We start from the raw sequence: 22,659 nt of genomic DNA on the forward strand, positions 1-22,659 counted from the left end.
CACTTTGCTTCAAAAAATAAAAAACTGAATTTTGTTAACTAACACCTATAATGTACTTCATTTCAAAATAATAAAATGTTCTCTACAGGGTGCTTACTCATTTTTTATTCATGTATGTCAACTATTCTTAAAGCTGCTATAGTGCATTGATTTTTCTGATTTAAAATGTTTGCATGTCATAAACTCAAAACTTCTATATTCCATGCATGAAAGGATTTTTTTTGATGGGGGGAATGATGCTGAGGTTAGCATTATAATTTACATTGTATTTGCTGAACTCAGAATGCACTCTGGGAGTTATAAAGGTTCATTTCTCCACAGGCCTGGAGTCCCATTTCTAAGAGCACTCAAGTTAAATTTATTCTCTAAAAATACAGTATGACAGTTAGGATTCATTCTTGATTAGATTTGTGATAGAAATCAGGAAACAGATATGATGCAGTTTGGCATTTTTGAAAAACAAAAAATTTTGCATACTGAAATTATAAAATGACTGTTTAATTATTTTTTAGAGGACTTTCACTTCTGATCAAAAGAAGTTAATATAAACTAAATTTACCTTCCTACTTAGATCAACACAAAACAACACAAAAACAAAAGAAACAATGAAACAAAGTATATAAAAAAAACCAATTTTCAGATATTTGACATCAAGCAGATCAGGTCAGTGATCTCTGAGAAAAGAAAGACAAAATGAGTCCATTGATTTCCCCAGCTTATTGCCTTGAGAAAGTTTCCAAGGTGAGAAAGAGAAAGGGGAAACCTAGAAGGAGCCCATTTGTCTCCTTGAATTAAGGATATGGAATTAGAAGCCCGAGATGACCTAAGCAATTGGAATTTGTAAGGAAGAGAAAAGAGAAATACATGGAAGAGGCATTTTGGAGGTCTAGTGAGTGTCTCTCTGGAGTCTTCATTGCAGTACTTATCAGTGCATGCTTATGAGAAAATTTCCCAGGGGTAGAGTAAAAACTATTCAACGGAAGCAAAGAAAAAATCTCTGGTGTTCACTCAGGGCCAGGAAACAGTGGGGCTCCACAAATCAGATGGGCAAACACACAGTTGATGGGATTTGGGGTATAGTACTCAGAAGGTATTACCTCAGAATCAAAGCAAATTGACTGATGCTGTTAGATGGTATAAGGTCTTTGGTATCACGTAATAAGTTAAAAGCCAGCTTCAAAAGGGTTTAAGTTTTTCCAAGTAACTGCATCCTAGAACAAAACTCAAGAATATTTTTTAAAACACAAAAATCTCCAGTATCGCACAAGAAAAATACAATTTGTAAGAAACACACAAAAATAACCAAACGTGCAAAAAGCAGGTAAATAAAATCCATAATGAGGAAAGAAAATAGTCAATAGAAGTAGACCCAGAAATGGCTTTAGATGAGGATATTAAAAGAGTTATTCAAAAAGTGCTCCATATCACTCGGGATCAGGGAAATACAAATCAAAACCACAATGAGATATCACCTCACACCAGTCAGAATGGCTAAAATCAACAAGTCAGGAAATGACAGATGCTGGCAAGGATGTGGAGAAAGGGGAACCCTCCTACACTGTTGGTGGGAATGCAAGCTGGTGCAACCACTCTGGAAAACAGCATGGAGGTTCCTCAAAATGTTGAAAATAGAACTGCCCTATGACCCAGCAATTGCACTACTGGGTATTTACCCTAAAGATACAAACGTAGTGATCCAAAGGGGCACGGGCACCCGAATGTTTATAGCAGCAATGTCCACAATAGCCAAACTATGGAAAGAACCTAGATGTCCATCCACAGATGAATGGATCAAGAAGATGTGGTATATATACACAATGGAATACTATGCAGCCATCAAAAGAAATGAAATCTTGCCATTTGTGACAACATGGATGGAACTAGAGCGTATCATGCTTAGCGAAATAAGTCAAGCAGAGAAAGACAACTATCATATGATCTCCCTGATATGAGGAAGTGGTGATGCAACATGGGGGCTTAAGTGGGTAGGAGAAGAATCCATGAAACAAGATGGGATAGGGAGGGAGACAAACCATAAGTGACTCTTAATCTCACAAAATAAACTGAGGGTTGCTGGCGGGAGGGGGGTTGGGAGAAGGGGGGTGGGGTTATGGACATTGGGGAGGGTATGTGCTTTGGTGAGTGCTGTGAAGTGTGTAAACTTGGCGATTCACAGACCTGTACCCCTGGGGATAAAAATATATGTTTATAAAAAATAAAAAAATTAAAAAAAAAAGAGTTATTCAAACTATATTCCATATGTTCAAGAACATAAAGGAAAAGACTGAGAAGGTTAATGTTGAATATATAGAAAAGACCCCATCCAACATCTAGAGATGAACACTACCATGTGTAACATGAAAAAATACACTGCGTAAGATTAAGATCAGATCAGGCCACATCAGGGGAAAACAAAATAGTGGCTGTAAGGATAGGAACTATCCAAGATGAAACAAAGAAAGACTAGAAAAAAATAAACAAAAAAATCAGTGAGTTGTGGTACAACCTAAAGCACCATTACATATGTGTAACTAGAGTCTCTGACTGAGAGGCATGAAGGTAGGCGAAAGAAAAATTATTGAAGAAATAATAGCCAAAATTTTTCCAAATTTGATGAAACCAATCATTCCACAGATCCCAGAATCTCAGTAAGCCCTAAGAAGAAATACAAAGAAAACTACATAAAGACATAATAATAAAATTGTGTAAAATTGTGACAAAGAAGAAAAAAAAAACAGAAAAAAGTCACATTATGTACAGAGGTATAAAGATAAGAGAAAAAAGTCACATTATGTACAGAGGTATAAAGATAAGAATGATTGCAGTAGTCTTGTTAAAAATGAGGCAGTATAGGAGACGGTGAATGAATATCATTAAACATAGGGGAAAAATTATTTACTTAGAATCCCTTCTCCAGTGCAAACGCATTTAAAAAACAAAGAGAAAATGAAATCTTTCCAGATGCACAAAGATTTAAAAAAAATTATCACCAGCATAATTCCATTATAAGAAATATTAAAGAAGTCATTCAGGAACAAAGAAAAATAATATCGGTTGAACATATGGATTAACACAAAGTAATAAATAACACTAAAACAGTAACTGAGTAGTTATGATATAAAATACATCATTTTGTTCTTACTTTTAAGCTTTAAAGTATATTTTATTGTATAAAGAAAAAATGTTTTGTGAACTGATATTTTTGTAAGGTCAATAGCAATAAATTAAAGATGCACACCATAAATTCTAAAGCAACCATTAAGGAGACCAAAGAGTTATTGCTAATGAACCACAAAGGATGTAAGATAAATTATTAAAAATACTCAATCTCAAAAAAAGGGAGAAAGAAAAATGCAAAGATCAGATGGGTCAATTGAGCAACAAATGACATACAAGCAGCAGGATAATGGTATAAATCCAAACATATCAATACTCTCATTAAATATAAATGACCCAAATACCTCAATTAAAAGTCAGAGATTGTCATATTAGATAAAAAGGTAAGACCCAACTATATGCAGCCTACAATAAAAAATTTTAAATATAAAGGCACAAAAAGTTTGAAAGAAAAATAATGGAAAAATATATATCATGCTAACACACAAAAAAATATTAGGCTGGAAGTGTTATATGAATATCAGACACAAAATAGATTTCAAACCAAAGAATATTACTGTTGATAAAGAGAAATAGTTCATAAATGATGAATTTATTAATTTATCAAGAGAACAAAATAATCATCAAAAATTTTGCAACTAGTAACAGAGCTTCAAATCACATGAGGACATAAACTGATAGAAGAGGATAAATATTAATCTACAAGTATAACTGCTTAATAAAGCAAAATGTCCAGATATCTGGTTTTCTCTCTTTTCTCTTTATATCAGCTCTGACCCTAGCTCACAGAATAACAATTCACAGACATCCATGGGTAAGTTCTCAGATTCATGCCTGGAGTATGACTTGCTTTTTGATCAGAAGTTTTAGGATTGTGTCCCTAGATTGTATTATTCTGCTGTTGAATTAAAGGGATTTAATTTTATCAGAACACCTTGTTTTTCCCTATAGGAAATAAAACTTCTCTGTAGTCATGTGTTCTAGTGCAAGCCCTAATCAGGCTGGGATTGGGTCCTACCCGCCTCTCTTCATACGAAAGAGCCAGGTCTTTGCTTTATGACAATATGTATCTGAGTGTATTAATATAACATTTAACTTTTTTCATTTAAAAGTTAACTTTGGGGGCACCTGGGTGGCTCAGTGGGTTAAAGCCTCTGTTTTCAGCTCAGGTCGTGATTCCAGGGTCCTAGGATTGAGCCCCGCATTGGGCTCTCTGCTCAGCAGGGAGCCTGCTTCCACCTCCTCTCTCTCCCTACCTCTCTGCCTACTTGTGATCTCTGCCTGTCAAATAAATAAATTAAAAAAAATCTTTAAAAATTAACTTTGACTTTTCTTACTTCAGTTTTCTCGCTATCTTCCCTCATTTTAAAATTAGGATGATATCTGACACTAAGATCATGGAGGGGTGAAGAAATAAATTTGTATTTGTAAAGACCTGGAAGAAATGGACTAAGCAGCCATTCGTTATGACTAAATGACATGGAAAATTAAGAAGAAATCTAGACTGTTCTGATCCAAATAAAATATTTTCTAGAAAGATATAGAAGTTGGGGAAATTTTTTTTTTAATTTTATTTGTTTATTTGACAGAGAGAGATCACAGGTAGGCGGAGAGGCAGGCAGAGAGAGAGGAGGAAGCAGGCTCCCCTCTGAGCAGAGAGCCTGATATGGGGCTCGACCCCAGGACTCTGAGATCGTGACCTGAGCTGAAGGCAGCGGCTTAACCCACTGAGCCACCCAGGTGCCCCTGGGGTAAAGATTTTTAAAAAGATTTATTTATTTACTTGGGAGAGAGAGAGAAAACAGGGAGAAGAGAGGTAGAGGGAAAGGGGGACAGAGTTCCAGACAGACTCCCCATTGACTGCAGAGCCCCAACACTGGGCTTAATCTCAAGACCCCGAGATCACCACCTGAGCCCAAACCAAGAGTCAGATGCCCAACCATCTGCACCACCCAGGTGCCACTGATGGGAGAAAAAATTTTGATCAAATGTTGAATTTAATGTTGGTAGAATAAATGGCCTACATGTCCTTTATACTACCAATTTGATTTTACAAATAATAACTCAGGTTGTAAAACACAAGGTAAAATGTATATAAAAAGGAAAACAAAGAGGGGAGATTGGAGATTTTTAATGATATATACATATCCATATAATTATATATATCCATATAAATATATATCCATATATATATTCATTCCACAAGAATACATATATTTATTCCAATGAGATCCTTTCTGCTCTATTTCAATAATAGTATTCATCTTTCATGATAGATTCTTCTAAATAGCCTTAGAAAATTTACCAGGTATAAGACAATGCATCTGCTTTGGACCTCAGGGAGTAGAAGTGAGAAAAGAGTTACAAATAGAATGGTATGTATTATTAATGAATCACCCTAAGTCTTCCCTTAAAGATTACTAGAAAATGCCTATAGGTTTAGACGACACTAACCTCAGGGAAAAAAATCATAAAAGATAAAATCTATTCTTCCTGATATATTCGAAGTAATGATCTCATGGAATGAACTTTTCTCTTCCCCTCTCACTCCTCTCTGAGCAACCAATGCTCATGTTGAATGAATCTAACTCTCCCACTCAAGATTTTTAAATCAGCATTCTATTACAGCTGAAAACAGGAGTTTACATTTTTGTCTTTCACACTGAACTGAATGTCACTGTGTTGTTTAGATTTGTGATTCATATTAATTTCAGTAAACAAATATGTTTTATATAATGTTATGCAGTTGGTGAATTATGGAAATTGAAAACCCTGGAATCCCTGACTATTTTCTAAGTTGTATTTTATATAGTCTACTTTTAGGTATAGGGGATAAATCAGAACAATATAAACTTCCAAGTTTATAAAAATACATAACTGAAAGCTTTATGGAACTGGATTTTTTATATTTGCTAAACCACTGATATACCAAATAGTTATAGAACAATGCCCTAATCACATTTCTATAATGTTTCTTTCTGAAGAATTGTAAACGGCATTACTTTTATTATCTAAGTGGAATATCATAGAAAGTTTGTAAGGTAGCATACTATCCTGCTTCACAAATGAGAAAACTGAGACTTTGAGAGTCACACAGTGTGGGGATGTAAAGCCTACCGTGAGATGACATAATTCATTGTTAAAGACGGAACTTAAACCTACATTTGATACCACTGGATGCTGAACAAATTTAGTCACAAAATGAAACACCCATTTTCTTCCCTCATTCCTCCTTCCCTTGCTCACACTTCTTCCTCCCCCCCACCACTCTTTTCTTTCTTTCTTTCCTTCTTTCCACATGGGTGGTGGTGAAAGATTTTAACCAGTTCTCCTTAAGATATGAGATAGTTTCAGATGGGCTGATTAGATGAAAAGAACAAAAATCCTTGTGGGAATATCTCAGTTGGAAAAACAATGACTGCGTCTGGACATTTAAACATAATCCCTTTTGTTCTCTGAGCTTAGGAGTTCATAAGAGTAAATGAAAAAGAGATTGGAGAAACAGAAAACAAAAGTAAAATGATAGACCTAACTCCAACCATTTATGTATGTACATTAACATTAAATTGTACATTAAATTCTAATGGCCTAAAACCTCAATTAAAAGGGAGAATTTTTCAGGAGGCATAAAATGGCAAGACTCAACTATAAACTGCCTACAGGACACAGAAAAACTTTAACTATAAAGACATAGGCTGGGGCATCTGGGTAGCACTGTCAGTTAAGTGTTCAGCTCTTGGTTTCAGCTCAGGTTGTGATCTCAGGGTCCTGAGATCCAGCTCCTAGTAGAGCCCCAAGTTCGTTTTTGTACTTACCAGGGAGTCTGCTTGAGATTCTCTCTCTCCCTCTCCCCTCAACCTCTCTCTCTCAAATAAATAAATAAATCTTTTTAAATGAAGATATAGGCTGAAACTAACAGATGGAGAAAGGCAGATCATGTAAACAGTAAGTGTAAGAAGGCTAGAAGTATGTATTTTTAAGCTATATTAATAACAGATATAATCATCTTGAAGACCACAAGTATTACCAGAAATAGAGAGAGGCCTCTGTAATGCTAAATGAGGTGATTTATTAAGAAGACATAACAATTATAAATGTGTATCAACTTAATAGCAGACTCCCAAAATAAATAGAAGCAAACAAACTGACAGAATTAAATGAGACATCAAAGACCTTGGTCTAATGGATATTTACAGAACTCTGTATCTAACTACAGACTACACATGATTTTTAAGTTCATGTAGTCATCCAGCAAAATGAGAATAGGTCACCATAAATTTAAAGATGTTGAAGTCAGAATATTTTCCATTTATGATAAAATAAAATTTAAAATCAACAATAAAAAGATGAAAAACAAAATTTGAAAAGTAAGCAACACACCTAATAACTCATGGGGAAAAAAGAAATTAAGGAAAATTAGAAAATATTTTGAATTAAATGATAATGAATAGACAACATATCAAAATCTGTGGGAGACAAGGGAAGGGGTGCTTAGAAAGCACAAATAGCTTTAAAAACCTACAACATGAAGTTCTACCTTAAGAAATTAAAAACAGGGAGCAAGTATGACTAACATAAGCATAAGAAAGAAAAGAGTCAAGGTAAAAGCAGATTTGAAAGAAATAAAATCGAGACAGATAGTAGAGATAATCAGTACTGTTAAAACCTCAAAGATCAACAAAATTAGTAAACCCCTACCCAGGCTGATCACAAAAAAGAGAGGATGTAGATGATCAATATTAGAAATGAAATAGCAGTTATCACCACAGATAAAAAGAGACCATTGTGAATGAACAATTCTATGCCAATAAATGCGACAAAATGAAAGTATATAAATGTCATGAAAATTGTAACTTACTAAAATCAATATAAGAAAAAATATAAAATATAAAAAAGATGTATATATGTTAAAGAAAAATTGATTATCAAAAGCCTTCCTAAAAAGGAAATTGCAGATCCAGATGGTTTTGTTAATGAATTCTAACAACAATTCTAGGAATAAATAATATAAATTTCACACACACTTTTTCAGTGACAGAAGAACAAACTGCCCAACTGATTTTATGAGACCAGAATTAATTTAATTAAAAAATTGGATAAAGTCATAACATGAAAGAAAACTGTAGAAAATATACCTCATGAATACAGATACAAAAAAATCCTTAATAAATATTAACAAATCAAATCCAACAATACAAGAAAAGGGTAGTACATTGTGACCATGTAGGATCTATATGAGAAATTCAAAATTAGCTACCCTTCAAAAATCAATCAATATAATTCACTATATTAAATAACTAATAAGGAGGAAAGGAGAAAATTATTTCACAAAAATTCAACAGACGCTCATGATAAAAACTCCCAGGAAATCTAGAAAAAGTAGAAAACTTCCTCAATCTGATAAGAGACACATGAAGAACCTGAACCTAACATCCTATTTCATGCCTCTCCTAAGATCAAGAACAAGGCAAAAATGCCTGCTTCCCACTTCTATCCAATATTTTACTAGAGTTCTTAACCAAGAGAGGGCAAGAGAAAGAAATAAAAAGCAGGAGATCAGAAATTAACTGTAAAACTGTTCCTGTTTACATATGGTTGTTTGTTTACATGGAAATTCTTAGAGCATTCTACTAGTAGCACAAATAGGTACATTTAACAGATCTAGGATACAAGATTAATGTTTAAAAACAATTGTATTCTAATACTGTTTTTCTGAAAATAAATAAATTGGAAAAAAAAAACAATTGTATTCTATACTAGTAGCAACAGCTGAAACAATCCCATTTAAAGTAGTTCACACACACACACACACATTATAAAAAGGGACTAAATTTAATAAACACACACATACGTACATGTGAACTAAAACATTCAAGACTTCCTATATTGAATATTATAAAACATTACAGAGAGATATTGAAGAAATGTGAAAAACAGAGCTTATCATGTGTCAATTATCCATGATAAAATTCTTAAAAACTCAACAAATTGTACACTTTAAACATGTACAGTTTATACACATACAGATACCTCTATAAAGATGTAGAAATAGATAAATAAATCAATAGATAGATAAATAGATTGGTAGATACATTGTGAGTTTTTAAAAGAAGAACTTGGTTTCAGATTAATTTTGCCAACATCTCCAGAATTCAGATCTTGTTGATCTATGCTATGTGTATACATCAAAGCTGGCACCTATGGCTTTTAACCCAAGAGGCATATGATGTCAAAAAATTAATTGCAAACATTGCTATATTGGTACTATATGGTACAAACAATAGTATAAATCATTGGTTAATGACTCTCTAGGTCTGCACATGGTAAGCTTTGTTTTGTAGCTCTGAAGAAGGTCACAGTGCTTGGTATCTAAATATTCAATTATTATGCGTGATAAACAAAATGCTACTTGAAAGTTCTGGTCTGTCATCAAAAAGAACAGGAAGTTTATTGGTCAATTATAAAACAGATAGCTTTAAAAAAAAGATAGCTTTTTTATAGTCTAAAATACAACCATGACAGTTGAAGTTATAGCTGATGTTACGATTTAACAGATTATAGCTTGCCTTAATTCATTTTTAATTGTATAACTGTTATACAGTCCTGAAAATATATATTCCCTGACTTAGCTGAAGTTTGTTAGACATATCTTAAGTTCTAACTTTTAAAAAGATAAAGGATTCACTCAAGCCCACATCCAAACTTTGCAAAGAAAGCACCAATTGTTTCACTTATTCTATTAAACATTAAAGTAAGCATACCAGTTTCACAGTATCTTTTTGAAAGGTATTTAAAATATAATTTTTAAAGCCTTATAGAAATACAAAATTGTCTAGACATTTTATATATTTCTACATGCATATATAAAACTGTTCCTATTTAATATCTATTAAGAAATGTTTAAGATACACCTTGGGTAAATAGCAAAACAGATTTGAAAAAATACCAGTTTCTTTGTGTAACTCTGCGGATACTTGAACAATAATAATAAAACACTATTTTTTATTTTATTTTTATTTTTATTTTTTTTTAAATAAAAATAAAAATAATAAAACACTATTATATTTCAATATTTTATGTTAAGGCATGGGACTATGTTAGAAGAGTATGAGCTGGTAGAACTTAAATTCATGTGTATATATACATATGGGTGTATGCGTGTGTGTATGCAAATGTATGTGTGCAAATCTCTTTCCAGATAAGTTTTAAAGTGTAATACACACATGATCTATCACAGAGATAGGCTCATATCCATTTTGCTTGTAACAGTCTTCCTAGCTCTTTAAAATATATCTTACAAAGGAAAATCTCTTGTTTTCTTGTAAAGATTTTAGAGAGATTGGCCAGTGTTAATCTTCCAAAAGCCTCAACTTTACAAGCGTTGGAGACTTCTGGAAAGACCGCTTGTAGTAAAGAACATCTTTACGGAAAGGCCCTGGAGAAGCATTGCGGTTTTCTTTCATGACTTCATTATGCGTTTGTACCACACTCTCCTTGCAGGGAAGCCTGGCCACGCGGACCTCCCTCTGCTGGGTGCCGATGAGATCAGCTGTCAGAGATGATGCCCGCTGAATAATGGCTACATAACAGTCCCCTGACACCGGTTTGATGGCCATAAAACATGTTATGTGATTGCCTTAACATTCAAACTCAGGGACTGACTGAGAGAATATTATTTCTAAATGCCAAGCTAACTAGAATTGTGGAGATTTTTCAGTAGGCACTTCTTTTATTAGAGTTTGAGGCAATTACAGAGAGAATGGGTCAGTGCAATTTTCCTCCTGCACTGGGAAAAATCTTTTCTTGCTACTGCACGAAAAGGTATTCAAATTCAAATCAAATTTCTCATCAAAATGTTCTGTTTTTGAGAGACATTACAAATAAGTAGTGCCCCTCCCCCCAACTCCCACCAATCAGGTTGTATTCCCAGCGAGGTCAGCGTACTTCGTTACTAATAATACCATGTTAAATCAACAGGGAGGATCAACCTGCTTTGTGCTTTATGAGAATTTAACTTCTTGACACCCTATATATGACATATGTTTCTTCGATTTCTCTCTCAATGATATAATCTCTGAGGATATTATGGAAAATCAGATATAAAATGGATATGAACCCTTTTACTACACGTTAGCCCTTTCTGAATAAACAAGTTTTCAATGAATTCAGAAACGTCATAATTCAAGTATTGTATTTATTAAAATGACATTGAGTATGATAAGAGGCCTTGGAATGTATGCAGAGAGCAGTCTGAAAACTAAGGTTAGAGGCTTGATTGGAAATTCCTTGTTTCGCCTTTTGTTTCATAATCATAATGGCATAGCCAAGAAACTTAACCTATAAATATAAGGGAAAAAAAGGCAAGGTGACTAGATAATTTAGTGTTAAAGAAAAATTGACAGAATATCTTCCTAGTGAGAAAAAATGAAAAAAAATGTGTTGACTTGCTTTTTATAAGAATTATTAAGATTAGATGATTCCATTGACCAATGAGGAACAAAATAATATAATACCCTTTATTTATTCTATGGCTCAGAGGCAAAAGTACACAGTGGAGTACCCACTATCATTGTGAATGTGTCTAGATAAGTTTCCCCAATTCAAAATCCAGAGAGGAAAAACGTGTGTGTGTGTGTGTGTGTGTGTGTGTGTAGATTGATAGAAGACAGAAAAAGAGAGAGGCTTGTCTTATGAAATACTATGTGTCACAAATTAAAATTCCAAAGAACAAGATTCTAAGAAAGAAAATAATTTCAAACAAATCATTTATTTCCCTTAATATAATAAAACCCACGGCAACTCACCTAATCTCTCAATGGAATAGTATCGTTGTTTACTATCCACACGCACTGTCTCAGCATAAGGGCTCCCAACACCATAGCCAATGATGTAACCTCGCACCACGATGTTTGGGTTCAAGGGAGGAGTCCAACTCATGATGATGCAGTTGGTCTGGGGCCTCACATGAAGAGAGCTTGGTTGGTCAGGGACTTGAGACTCTAAAGTTCAAAGGAAGCATTATTAGTCTGTCTCATCCTAGAATGTATAGCATGGTAAGACTTCCCATTTAAGCAAGACTTAATATTGTATTCCACAGACCCTCAAATGGTTCATCACTTACTGCCCAAGTTCCTCTTTGTGTTGACATGTGATATATTTTCCATGTTTCATTCGACTTTCACAGTTTTTAAAAAATTTTTTAAAGATTTATCCATTCATTTGACAGAGAGAGAGATCACAAGTACGCAGAGAGAAGGGGAAGCAGGATCCCTGCTGAGCAGAGAGCCTGACACGGGGCTCGATCTCAGGACCCTGAGATCATGACCCGAGCCAAACACAGAGGCTTAATCCTCTGAGCCACCCAGGCGCCCCTCGACTTTCACAGTTTCTTAAGCACGGAAGGCCCTGAGTGCTGTCCGTAGACATGTAGCATCATGCACCTTTATCCTAATTTTTTTTTTTTCCTTCTTTCTTTTAGGCTGTTCTCCCTACCCCCATATAACTCTTCTTAGGTTTCATCAATACTGAATGAAATCAAAGAGAATGTAAGAATAATAGAGAGGGAAATGAAATGTCAAAATTTTCTTGCCCAAGGATTATTTACTTTGGTTTAACTAAAAAACAAAAATAGAGCATTCTTTTCTGAAGAAATTGTCAGGAGAAACAGTTTAGGGCCATGATTTGTTCAGCGTAATTAGGATGGCACTTGACCCATAATTTAGTTTATCTCTGAAAAGCACACTCATTGTTAAAGAAAAGGAGACAGTGTCTAGGATTGCAGCCACACAGACTTTGGAGTGTGCAAATTTGGTTTCAAACCAGGCTCTGTCATTTACTAGCTGTGCACCCCCATGAAGTTATTTGTGATCTCTGAGATTACCTTCTAATTAAATTGGCATTCCAAATATTGATTGCTTCAAAGCCTGGGCTCTGGAAGTAAGAGTTCCAATTTGTACTGTACTCTCATCATCTCAGAGAAACCTTAAGACCTTATTTGTCCTATCTCCATTTCCTCCTGTGTAGAATGAGGCTAAAGATAGCAATGGTCTCACAGGATGCCAAGAAGATTTAATGAGACAGTGAGTAAAAGTGCTCTCCTTATGAGTAGCATCAGCTGATGTTAGCTGTTAGGGAGTAAATGTACATGCTAAGTTTTCTTTGAAGGAGATGGTGTGTTGAAAATTAATAAATTGGAATTCTGGCCTTTATATCATCCTTCTTCTCTCTGATCCCATCCCTAAAGAAATGATGCAATTTCTGAACAATTATCATCATTAACTTCATAAATATTTATAGAGCACCTACTATGTTGAAGACTGGGGCAAAGTACCTATGATGATCAGGGTACAGGACAGAGTCAATATGGTAGACAGAACACATGCACCTTTGGAGTTTATAGTTTAATGGGAAAGACAAGTAAAGAGGAAGTTATAATATACTATGATACACATTTTGATAGGATTAATACAGGCACACATACCCTATTTTTTGAAAATCATAGAAGTATTCTAGGAAGAAATTTAAGCAAGAATGTGCCCATCTAAACTTCAGTCATCCATGAGGTGCTCAGCCCATTACCTGGCAATTAATGGGTACTCAAAAATATCAGTGATGTGAACTTTATTCAAACTGCTTGTGTTCATTATTTCTTTCTTAACTGAAAATCTCTAAAGGTAACATATGTCAGATGAAGCAAAATAGTTTGATGATTAAAGGTAATATTAAAATACATTTTTTCCTTGATATAATAGCAAAAGTTGATATAATGTCTACTACCAACTTTAGCCACCTTCAACACACATGCTTCTAGCTTAAGTGATATACGGAAGCCTGTTTTTTTATCAGAGTTTTTAAAGTAGGTCCCATACTAACAGCTTTTCAAAAGATGCTACCTTCTAAAGATGCTACACCAACAACATTTTCTTTTCTTTTTTTTTTTTTTAAGATTTTATTTATTTATTTGACAGAGATCACAAGTAGGCAGAGAGGCAGGCAGAGAGAGAGAGGGAAAGCCGGCTCCCCGCTGAGCAGAGAGCCCGATGTGGGGCTCGATCCTAGGACTCTGGGATCATGACCTGAGCTGAAGGCAGAGGCTTTAAGCCACTGAGCTACCCAGGCGCCCCCCAACAGCATTTTCTAAAGGAGTTGTTGTTTTTTTTTTTTTTTCCCCCCGAAGATGCCCATTTGTGAATGAAAAGAGACAATATTCTGTCTGCCCTAAAGAAACCTGTGACATAATATGTAAAGGTGTCATTAAAAAATTACCTCAAAATGGGGATATAAATCTTAACAACAGAAAAAACAATGTTTGTGAAGGATATAAACCCACTATAAACCCTAAGGAGAAGTAATAAAAGAGATAAAAGGAATGGATTAATAATTTTCAACTCAATTGCCACAGAGGCTCTCCAGTGTTCTTGAAATGTAATGGGCTCTACAGTGAATTCTGCTGAACACTTTTGAAGCTTTTGCAATAATTACTGAAAACAACAAGAAAATCTGCCTAATCTTGTATTTAGAAAACGAACTAAATGCTATAACTTTTTAAAAACAATATAAAAACCTATGATTTTAATGACAATTTTTAATATCTTTTAGAATAAAAGGAAAAATATATAAAATGTTTTCAAAACAATCTCTTCTCCATGTTTCTGTAAGCCATAGAGTAGCTCCCCTACAAGTCAGTTAGGTCAGTACCCACAGAATTACATCCACTGGAGTTTTATAAAGGGACCAGGGTAATGAATGCACAAATGCTCTTGAAGAAGAGGGTCTCTTGGTACACAATAATCATCTTTTTTTTTCTGCATAAATGTAGTTTCAATCATAAATCCAAACCTCAAAACAATTTTAACATGATAAAAATAAGGGTGTCTATACATAAGAATATATGCTGCCTTCCCATCTAAATATTTAATGGGCTTTTACCACCCTTTAGGATTATAGGGCCATAAGAGAGTGTGTCCATCAAGGTAGTAGTACACCTAAGTCATTCATAATATATAGTGTCATCATAAAAATAACTGTGTTAGGAGATAGTTCATAATCTAGAATAGCCAGTTTGTAACCACCTACTCACTTCTTAATGTAAAGACAGAAATGACATTTACCTTTTATGTGACCTGAGTCAGTTTTCTCTAACACAGATGACCTTATGGATTAGGCAAATGGTTACTACTGGAATGAACTATAAAACATCAATTTAGAAAATTTGCCATGAAAGTATGTGACATGTTTGAAGATTGAAACTGAAATTCACTACTCAGAAGTACATGAAAGATTTTACCAGTACCTCTAGGACAATAATTGAGTATATAAAGCATAGAGAAGTATTAAGGTAATTATTGAAATAATTTGAAACCAAAGAACACATTTTGCCTGAAATATCCAAATTAATGAGCCCCAAATTTCTACTGAAATCTGAATTATCACAGTAACTAGGTCAACTGCCATTCTTGATTACACTATAGAATTATGGATTCTATCTTGGTTTAATTTGTTCCTACAGAATAGTTATTATTTTTGAGTGACGATTGTAATTTTCACTAATGAGTAGTGTTCACAGATAGCACATAAGGAATTTATCATATTAATCCCCATGATGTTTCAACAATTATTATACATCTCCTATGTGCCAGTCATTGTCCTAGGTACTGGGTATATAGGTTTTTTTGGAGGTAAGATGAACAAAATAAGAATAAACACACAAGGAAATTGGGAGATCTTGTAAATATTATGATGATGGAATAGTAACTGACTCAAGGAAGGTATTCCCAGTAGAGTCCAAGGTGAATGATCAGAAAGAGCCAGTCGAGTAAACAGCAGGCTAGAAAGTTTTACAAGAAGAGGGAATAACTACTACTAAGGACCTACAGCAAGAATGAACTTGGTATTTGGAGAGATCAAAGAAGGTCATTGTGCCTGGACTAAGAAGGAAAATGAAGAAGATAAAAAGAAAGTTACCCAGTGGGAATGTAAAATGGCACAAATGCTATGAAAAATAGAATGGAAGTTTTTAAAAAAATAGAATTACCATAAGATCCAAGAATTCCACTCTGGGTATAACCCCAAAGAATTGAAAGCAGGAACTCAAACAGATATCTGTACACCTATATTCATAGCACAGTTTTTCACAATAACCAAAAAGTAGGTGAGACTTAGGTATCCATCAGCAGATGAATGGATTAAACAAATTGGGATATATACATACAATGGGATATTTTTCAGCTTTTAAAAGAAGGACATTCTGATACATGCTATAACATGCATGAGCCTTTAGGACATTATGGTAAGTGAAATAAGCTGGACACAAAAGGACTAAAATTGTGTGATTCCACTTGAGATACCCAGAGTAGTCAAATTCATAGCACCAGAAAATAGAATGGTGGTTGCTAGAGGTTGAGAGGAAGGTGGAGTAGGGAGCTATTGTTTGATGGGAACAGAGTTTAAGTTTTGCAAGACAAAAAAAGTTTTGGAGAGAGTGGTTTTGATGATGATCACACAACAGGGTGAATGTACTTAAAGACACTGAACTATATACTTAAAACTAGTTAAGATGGTTATTTTTATGTTATGTGCATTTTAAAACAATTTTGAAAAATTAGAAAACCCTAAATATATTTTTATACTTGTCTGGGTGACCATTGTGGAAATGTCGTGTGCATATTTGGGACATTTGGGAGGTGAAGTCAACAGAGGTATAAACTGGATGTGAATGGTGTGGAAAAGAAGAAACTCAATGAGGACTCACAGATCTTTGGCTTGGGCAACTGGGGATGACCTACTGAGATGAAGAAAAACAAGAAAGTTCTTGGGTCATGTTAAATTTGTGATGCGTGTTCGTCACATCTGTGGAGATCTCAGGGACGTACACGGGTATATAAGTCTGGGGTTTTAGTGAAAGGCCATGGTCAGTTATACAGATGTGAAAGCCATCAACATAACAGATGGTATTGAGAATAAATGTGTATGAATATAGATATAATGTGAGTATGAATGCAAATAAAATACAAATAAGATAATGTCAAATAAATAACACCACTCCAAACTCCTTTAGGCCTTTCCATAGCACACTGTAAGGTCAAGATCTTTACCATGACCTAAAAGTTCATGTATGACCTACCCCATGCCCCCTTAGCTCTCTATCTTCATCTCCAACCACTTTCCCCTTTGCTCATCTTACCCCAGCCATCTACCATGAACTGGACACTTTGCTGTTCCTCAAACAGGCCCGTATGCTTTGGCCTCAGGGCATGTGTATTTGCTGTACCCTCTTCCTGGGAAGCTTTCACTCAGATATGACTTCCTCCTTTATCTTCTTCCGGTTTCTGCCATTTAATTTCCAACTTCAGCCTTCCTGGCTACCATAATTAAAATTGCAATCTTTCCTTAATCTTTAATCTAATAATCACCTGTCTTATCCACCCCCCTTAGGATTTATTGCCATTAATTTTGCTTCCTATTTCATGTGATTATCTCATTATTCTTTGCCTCATCTCCTTCCATAAATTCTCTGTAATTCCTGTACCTGAAACAGTTCTTGGCACAAAGTGCTCCAAAATATGTGAACAATGTCTACACTTCCTATAAGGTATAATATAACTGTTATTACACACAAATGTCATTAACTATAACATTACCAAAATTTTATATAGCTCTCTCAAAATAAGAATTTTAAGAAAAAAGGAAATAACAGAGAAATGAAACAAGATGAAAATACAGTTATTAAAGTTGTTTTCTCCTAGCGACCAGAAAGATTGGTGTCTGCTGGCTCCTGCTAATGAAAGTGATTGCTGCCACATACCTTCTGCTGTGGACAGCTCTGCCACACGGCGTCAGGCAGCTGGTACTTTTGACAAATACTCACATATCTGTTTTCAATTTAGTGTGCTGCATTTTATGGGTCATTTTGCTAGTTTTGTTCCAGTCCCTAATAGCCTATATTTCTTTACAGAGAATTACATAAGGCAATTGATAGAACCATATTCTATCTTTCCAGAGTATTTGGATACATACAAATATAATCATTTCTGTTGGTAGGGTCTATTCTCATGAAAATACATCAGCTTCTTTAAGCCACTAATGTCTATAAACTTTGGGTATTTGTTTAGTTATTATGGTGAACAATCACTTTTAGTTACCACTGAACTATATCTTTTTATTTTGTTTTATTTATTATATATATTTATATAGAATATATAGAATATAGAATATTTTATATATAAATATAAAATTTAAAATCTATACATATTTCACATACAAAACATTATATATATAAAGATATATATAAAATATTTTATACATAAACATAAAATATTTTATCTATAACATAAAATAAATATATAATAAATATGTTATTATTTATATATATTTATATTATTTATTTATTTATGCTTTACTCCTACCATGTTTTCAGTATTAACTTTAAAATTTTATTTTAAAAATTTATATGCAGCGAATTCACTCAGAGGTATACAAGTGGAGTCATGCATCTGCCACTTCTGTTGTGGGACAAAACAGTTCCATCTACCTCAAACTGTTGTTTTTCTATGAATGCTGGGGAAAATGGACTCCATCTATTGAGTTCTTGGTGTGAAAAATACCAGCAGAAAGTTAAGATGCCTATCTAGGGAAGAGGTTGGCATGTCCAACAGAATACAGGAAAATAAAACACAATGAAGTTCAATTTTTTTTTTTAAAGATTTTATTTATTTATTTGACAGAGAGAGCACAAGTAGGCAGAGAGGCAGGCAGAGAGAGGGGGGGAAGCAGGCTCCCCGCTGAGCAGAGAGCCTGATGCGGGACTCGATCCCAGGATCCTGAGATCATGACCTGAGCCGAAGGCAGCGGCTTAACCCACTGAGCCACCCAGGCGCCAAACTCCTGAGTTCTTGAGTGAGAAAACCAAAGCTTGGTAGTTAGAGGTGACACCTTTGATGTGGCTTTCTAAGAGCACTTTGGGATCAGAGCCTATGAATATCTGGGAGATTTATTTTTTTAATTTAGAGTTCAGGGATACCACTTCAAAAATCATAGAATCTCATTATAATCTTTTTTTTTTTTTTTTAAATATTTATTTATTTATTTGACAGACAGAGACCACGGGTAGGCAGAGAGACAGGCAGAGAGAGAGGAGGAGGCAGGCTCCCTGCTAAGCAGAGAGCCCGATGTGGGGCTCGATCCCAGGACCCTGGGATTATGACCTGAGCCGAAGGCAGAGGCTTTAACCCACTGAGCCACCCAGGCACGCCAAGAATCTCATTATAATCGTATGTCTTCCTACCATCATGACTTTCATCAGCTCCCTCATACTGAATAATCTCCAGATTTGGAGCCATTCAAATAATAAATCTTATTCTTTAACAGGGCATGGGAAGTGAGTTCTCAGTCCTTGCCAACGGATGTATTTCCATGAATTTTTCAGGCTCATTTTCCTCTAAGTGGATTAAAACCATACTCTCTCAAAACTGTAGACTAATTTACTCTAAACACAAACAAACAAGAACCTTAATATCTCTAAAATCTTATGCCAAGCTACTCTCTAGAAAACTTGAGTTTTCATTTTAACATTCTACTTGAGAAAAAGGTAATGCATTTTTTACATTTAAATAAAAATATACCAAATAGAACAAAGTATGTTTCTAGCTCTCATTTATCTGAAATTATTCTTTGACTGTAAGAATGGACATCAACAGAGAATCAAACTATATAAATTGTATGAGTTTAACATTACTAATACCTGGCTATGAATGCTTAAATATTGATCCATTTATTCAATATTAATTGAGCATCTATCATGTGGCCTAAGGCACCATGTCAAGCACTGAGAATCTCAAATCAAATAAAGCTTGATCTTTGCTTCTAGTTTGCTGAGAAGAATGGGGTCAATGCTCATGACATGGCCAAAAGAGCAGGCTTAGAAGAAAGACATCTAATTCAGATAGGAAAATCTTCCTAGAAGTAAAACATCCAGTGGGTTTTGAAGGACAAGTGGATGTGAAATCATGTGAAAGGAACTCTGGCAAAGGGAACATTAAGTGTGAAAGTACGAGATATGATGGAGTGCATCTGGAGAGATGCATACAGATGCAAAGATGTGATGGAATGTCTGACTTAAGGCTAAGGGTGGGACCCCATCAGGAAGAATTTGAATAGAGAAATGACATCATCAGATCTGGTTATGAAAAGTCAGACTGGCAGCATGATGGAGTCTAGAGAGACACCCTAACTGGTGTCAGAAGACCAGGGGGAGGCTATTTTCAGGGGACAAAGGATCACAGCGTGACATAAAGTAGAATGGTGGGAGTGGAGAGGAGGGGATGGAGTCCAAGTCTTAAGGAAGTAGAAATGACAGATTTTGGATATATGGATAGGGAACGATAATGGAGGAGTTGAGGACAGGGAATCTGCTGACTTGGATGACTGGTGAATATGGGTACCACTCCCCATGTGAAGAACACAGGAGGGAGAACACAATCTTTTATAGTAGGAATGATACCTTGAGAGATCATCTCATCTCACAACTTCCAATTGAACAAAATGATGGGTGTTTGAGCCCTCCATCTTTATTATACTTGAAGATACCAAAATAAAAATAAAAATAAAAAACTCTTTAGAACTATCCTTGACTTTTCTACTTTTGATTTATATAAGAAATGATAACTTTGCTCTCTTCTGTTTTCAGTTCCATCACTAATATCAACCACTGTCAACTAGTTTGATGTGGGAGAAGGAAAACTTTATGTTCTACCAGAAGTACTGGGAATAGTCTCAACACCATTTATTGAATAATCTGCTGGTTGAGATGTCAACTTCATTTTAAAGTTTATTTCTCAAATATAATAGGAAATACTTCTGTCCTATATATTCTGTTACACTGATCTAACTTGTCTAATTCTATGCCAGACAGTACTGTATTGATTTTAAATCAGGCTTTATTGTAAATGTTAATGTTTATTCTACTTTTCAAATTTTCTCGGAATTCTTTTACATTTATTCTTACATAAATGTAAGATCATTCTGATCGGAAGTGTATTAATCATTAATTAGTATTTATATAAGGGTGACATTTTGCATCAAAAATATATTTCTATTCATGTCTTATTTTGTATCTTTTAACAAACTTATTTTCTTCATAAAAATTTTTATTCGGTTTGTTAAATTTAGTCTTTGATATTATACTTTAGGTTGCCATATAAATGCATTTCTTTTCTTTTTAATGTTTGAACTAATTATTTCAGTATGATACAGCTGTGTCTTAGAATATAGATGTATCATACTACAGCTATATTAGAATTTCCAAATATGCTATCACACTGTTTATAAAAATAACATTTCTTTCCTTCTGTAATAAAATGCTACAGGTTTTTAAGTTTTGTGTGTGTGTGTGTGTGTGTGTGTGTTTTTCTCACCACAATCTCTATACTTTGTCAAATAACAGAAATAGTAGGAAACACCTCTGGTTTGTTTGGGTCTTAAAGACAATGTTGAGCCGCTGCCTTCGGCTCAGGTCATGATCTCAGGGTCCTGGGATCGAGTCCCGCATCGGGCTCTCTGCTCAGCGGGGAGCCTGCTTCCTCCTCTCTCTCTGCCTGCCTCTCTGCCTACTTGTGACCTCTCTCTGTCAAATAAATAAAATCTTTAAAAAAAAAAAAGTTGATAATGACTTCTTAATTTTACAAAATGCCTTCCTGCATATATTGATATAATTGCATGACAATGCACCTTTAATTAAATCATGGGCTTTAATGACACCCTAAAGGTTTGCCTTGCTTTTATATCAGAAGAGAACATTCCTATTTTCCTAAAGCAGATATTAGAGTTTTATCAATATGAACAAGAAGAGGCTTCATAACAGGACAAGTGGTATTAGTATTTCATACCACTGAGATCTAATCTATGATAACCAGCAACAACTATAAACATTTGTTGAGTGCTTAATAAGTATCAGACACATTGCTGAGTACTTTCTTGCCATTATCACAGTTAATTCTCACACAGATCTGTTGAGATGTATACTGTTGTTATACTCTATTTACAGATGAGAAAAATAGGTATTAAGGAATTTAAATTACTTGTGCATGATAATACAGTGAGTGGAGCAGAATTCAAACCTAGTTATTAGGACTTCAAAGCCCACAACCTTATCTACTACATTACACTTAGAAAAAGCCAAGGAAGTCATAAAGGGATCAAACATTTCATGAGGATATTAGAAAGTCTGCTATGGCTAAGGAAAGGGCTTGAAACTTCTTTGAACATTTATCCAAGTCTAAATAATTTGTGTCATCCTTTGCATAGTAGAACTCTGAGACTTTGAACAACTACTTGTCCAAGAACTAAAGCAGTTTTTAAATTGGTTTCAGAACACAGTTTGGCTTTGCCTACAACACTCCTTATAGGTAAGATGAATTCTACTTGAATAAGGAGCTGGATTCTTCAATTTCATGATGGATTGGCTGCTATAGCAATAGCTCATTTCATTCGCAAGTCTTTTTGTCAACCAGTAACCCAGCATATCATGGATGGCTCCTATAAAAAGCC

At 34.6% G+C, this 22,659-nt stretch overlaps 1 protein-coding gene across 1 annotated transcript in view; it reads right to left on the minus strand.

Moving 5' to 3' along the window:
• The window catches only part of DCC (DCC netrin 1 receptor), a 1,152,813-nt gene that overhangs the window by 150,269 nt on the left and 979,885 nt on the right, over positions 1-22,659 (minus strand). The window contains exon 15 of the mRNA XM_044242950.1: positions 11,922-12,116. Coding sequence (XP_044098885.1) covers positions 11,922-12,116 — 195 coding nt within the window. The remainder of the gene's footprint in view (positions 1-11,921; positions 12,117-22,659) is intronic.

This window comes from Neovison vison, chromosome 3 (assembly GCF_020171115.1).
Source record: "Neovison vison isolate M4711 chromosome 3, ASM_NN_V1, whole genome shotgun sequence".
Lineage (NCBI taxonomy): Eukaryota > Metazoa > Chordata > Mammalia > Carnivora > Mustelidae > Neogale > Neogale vison.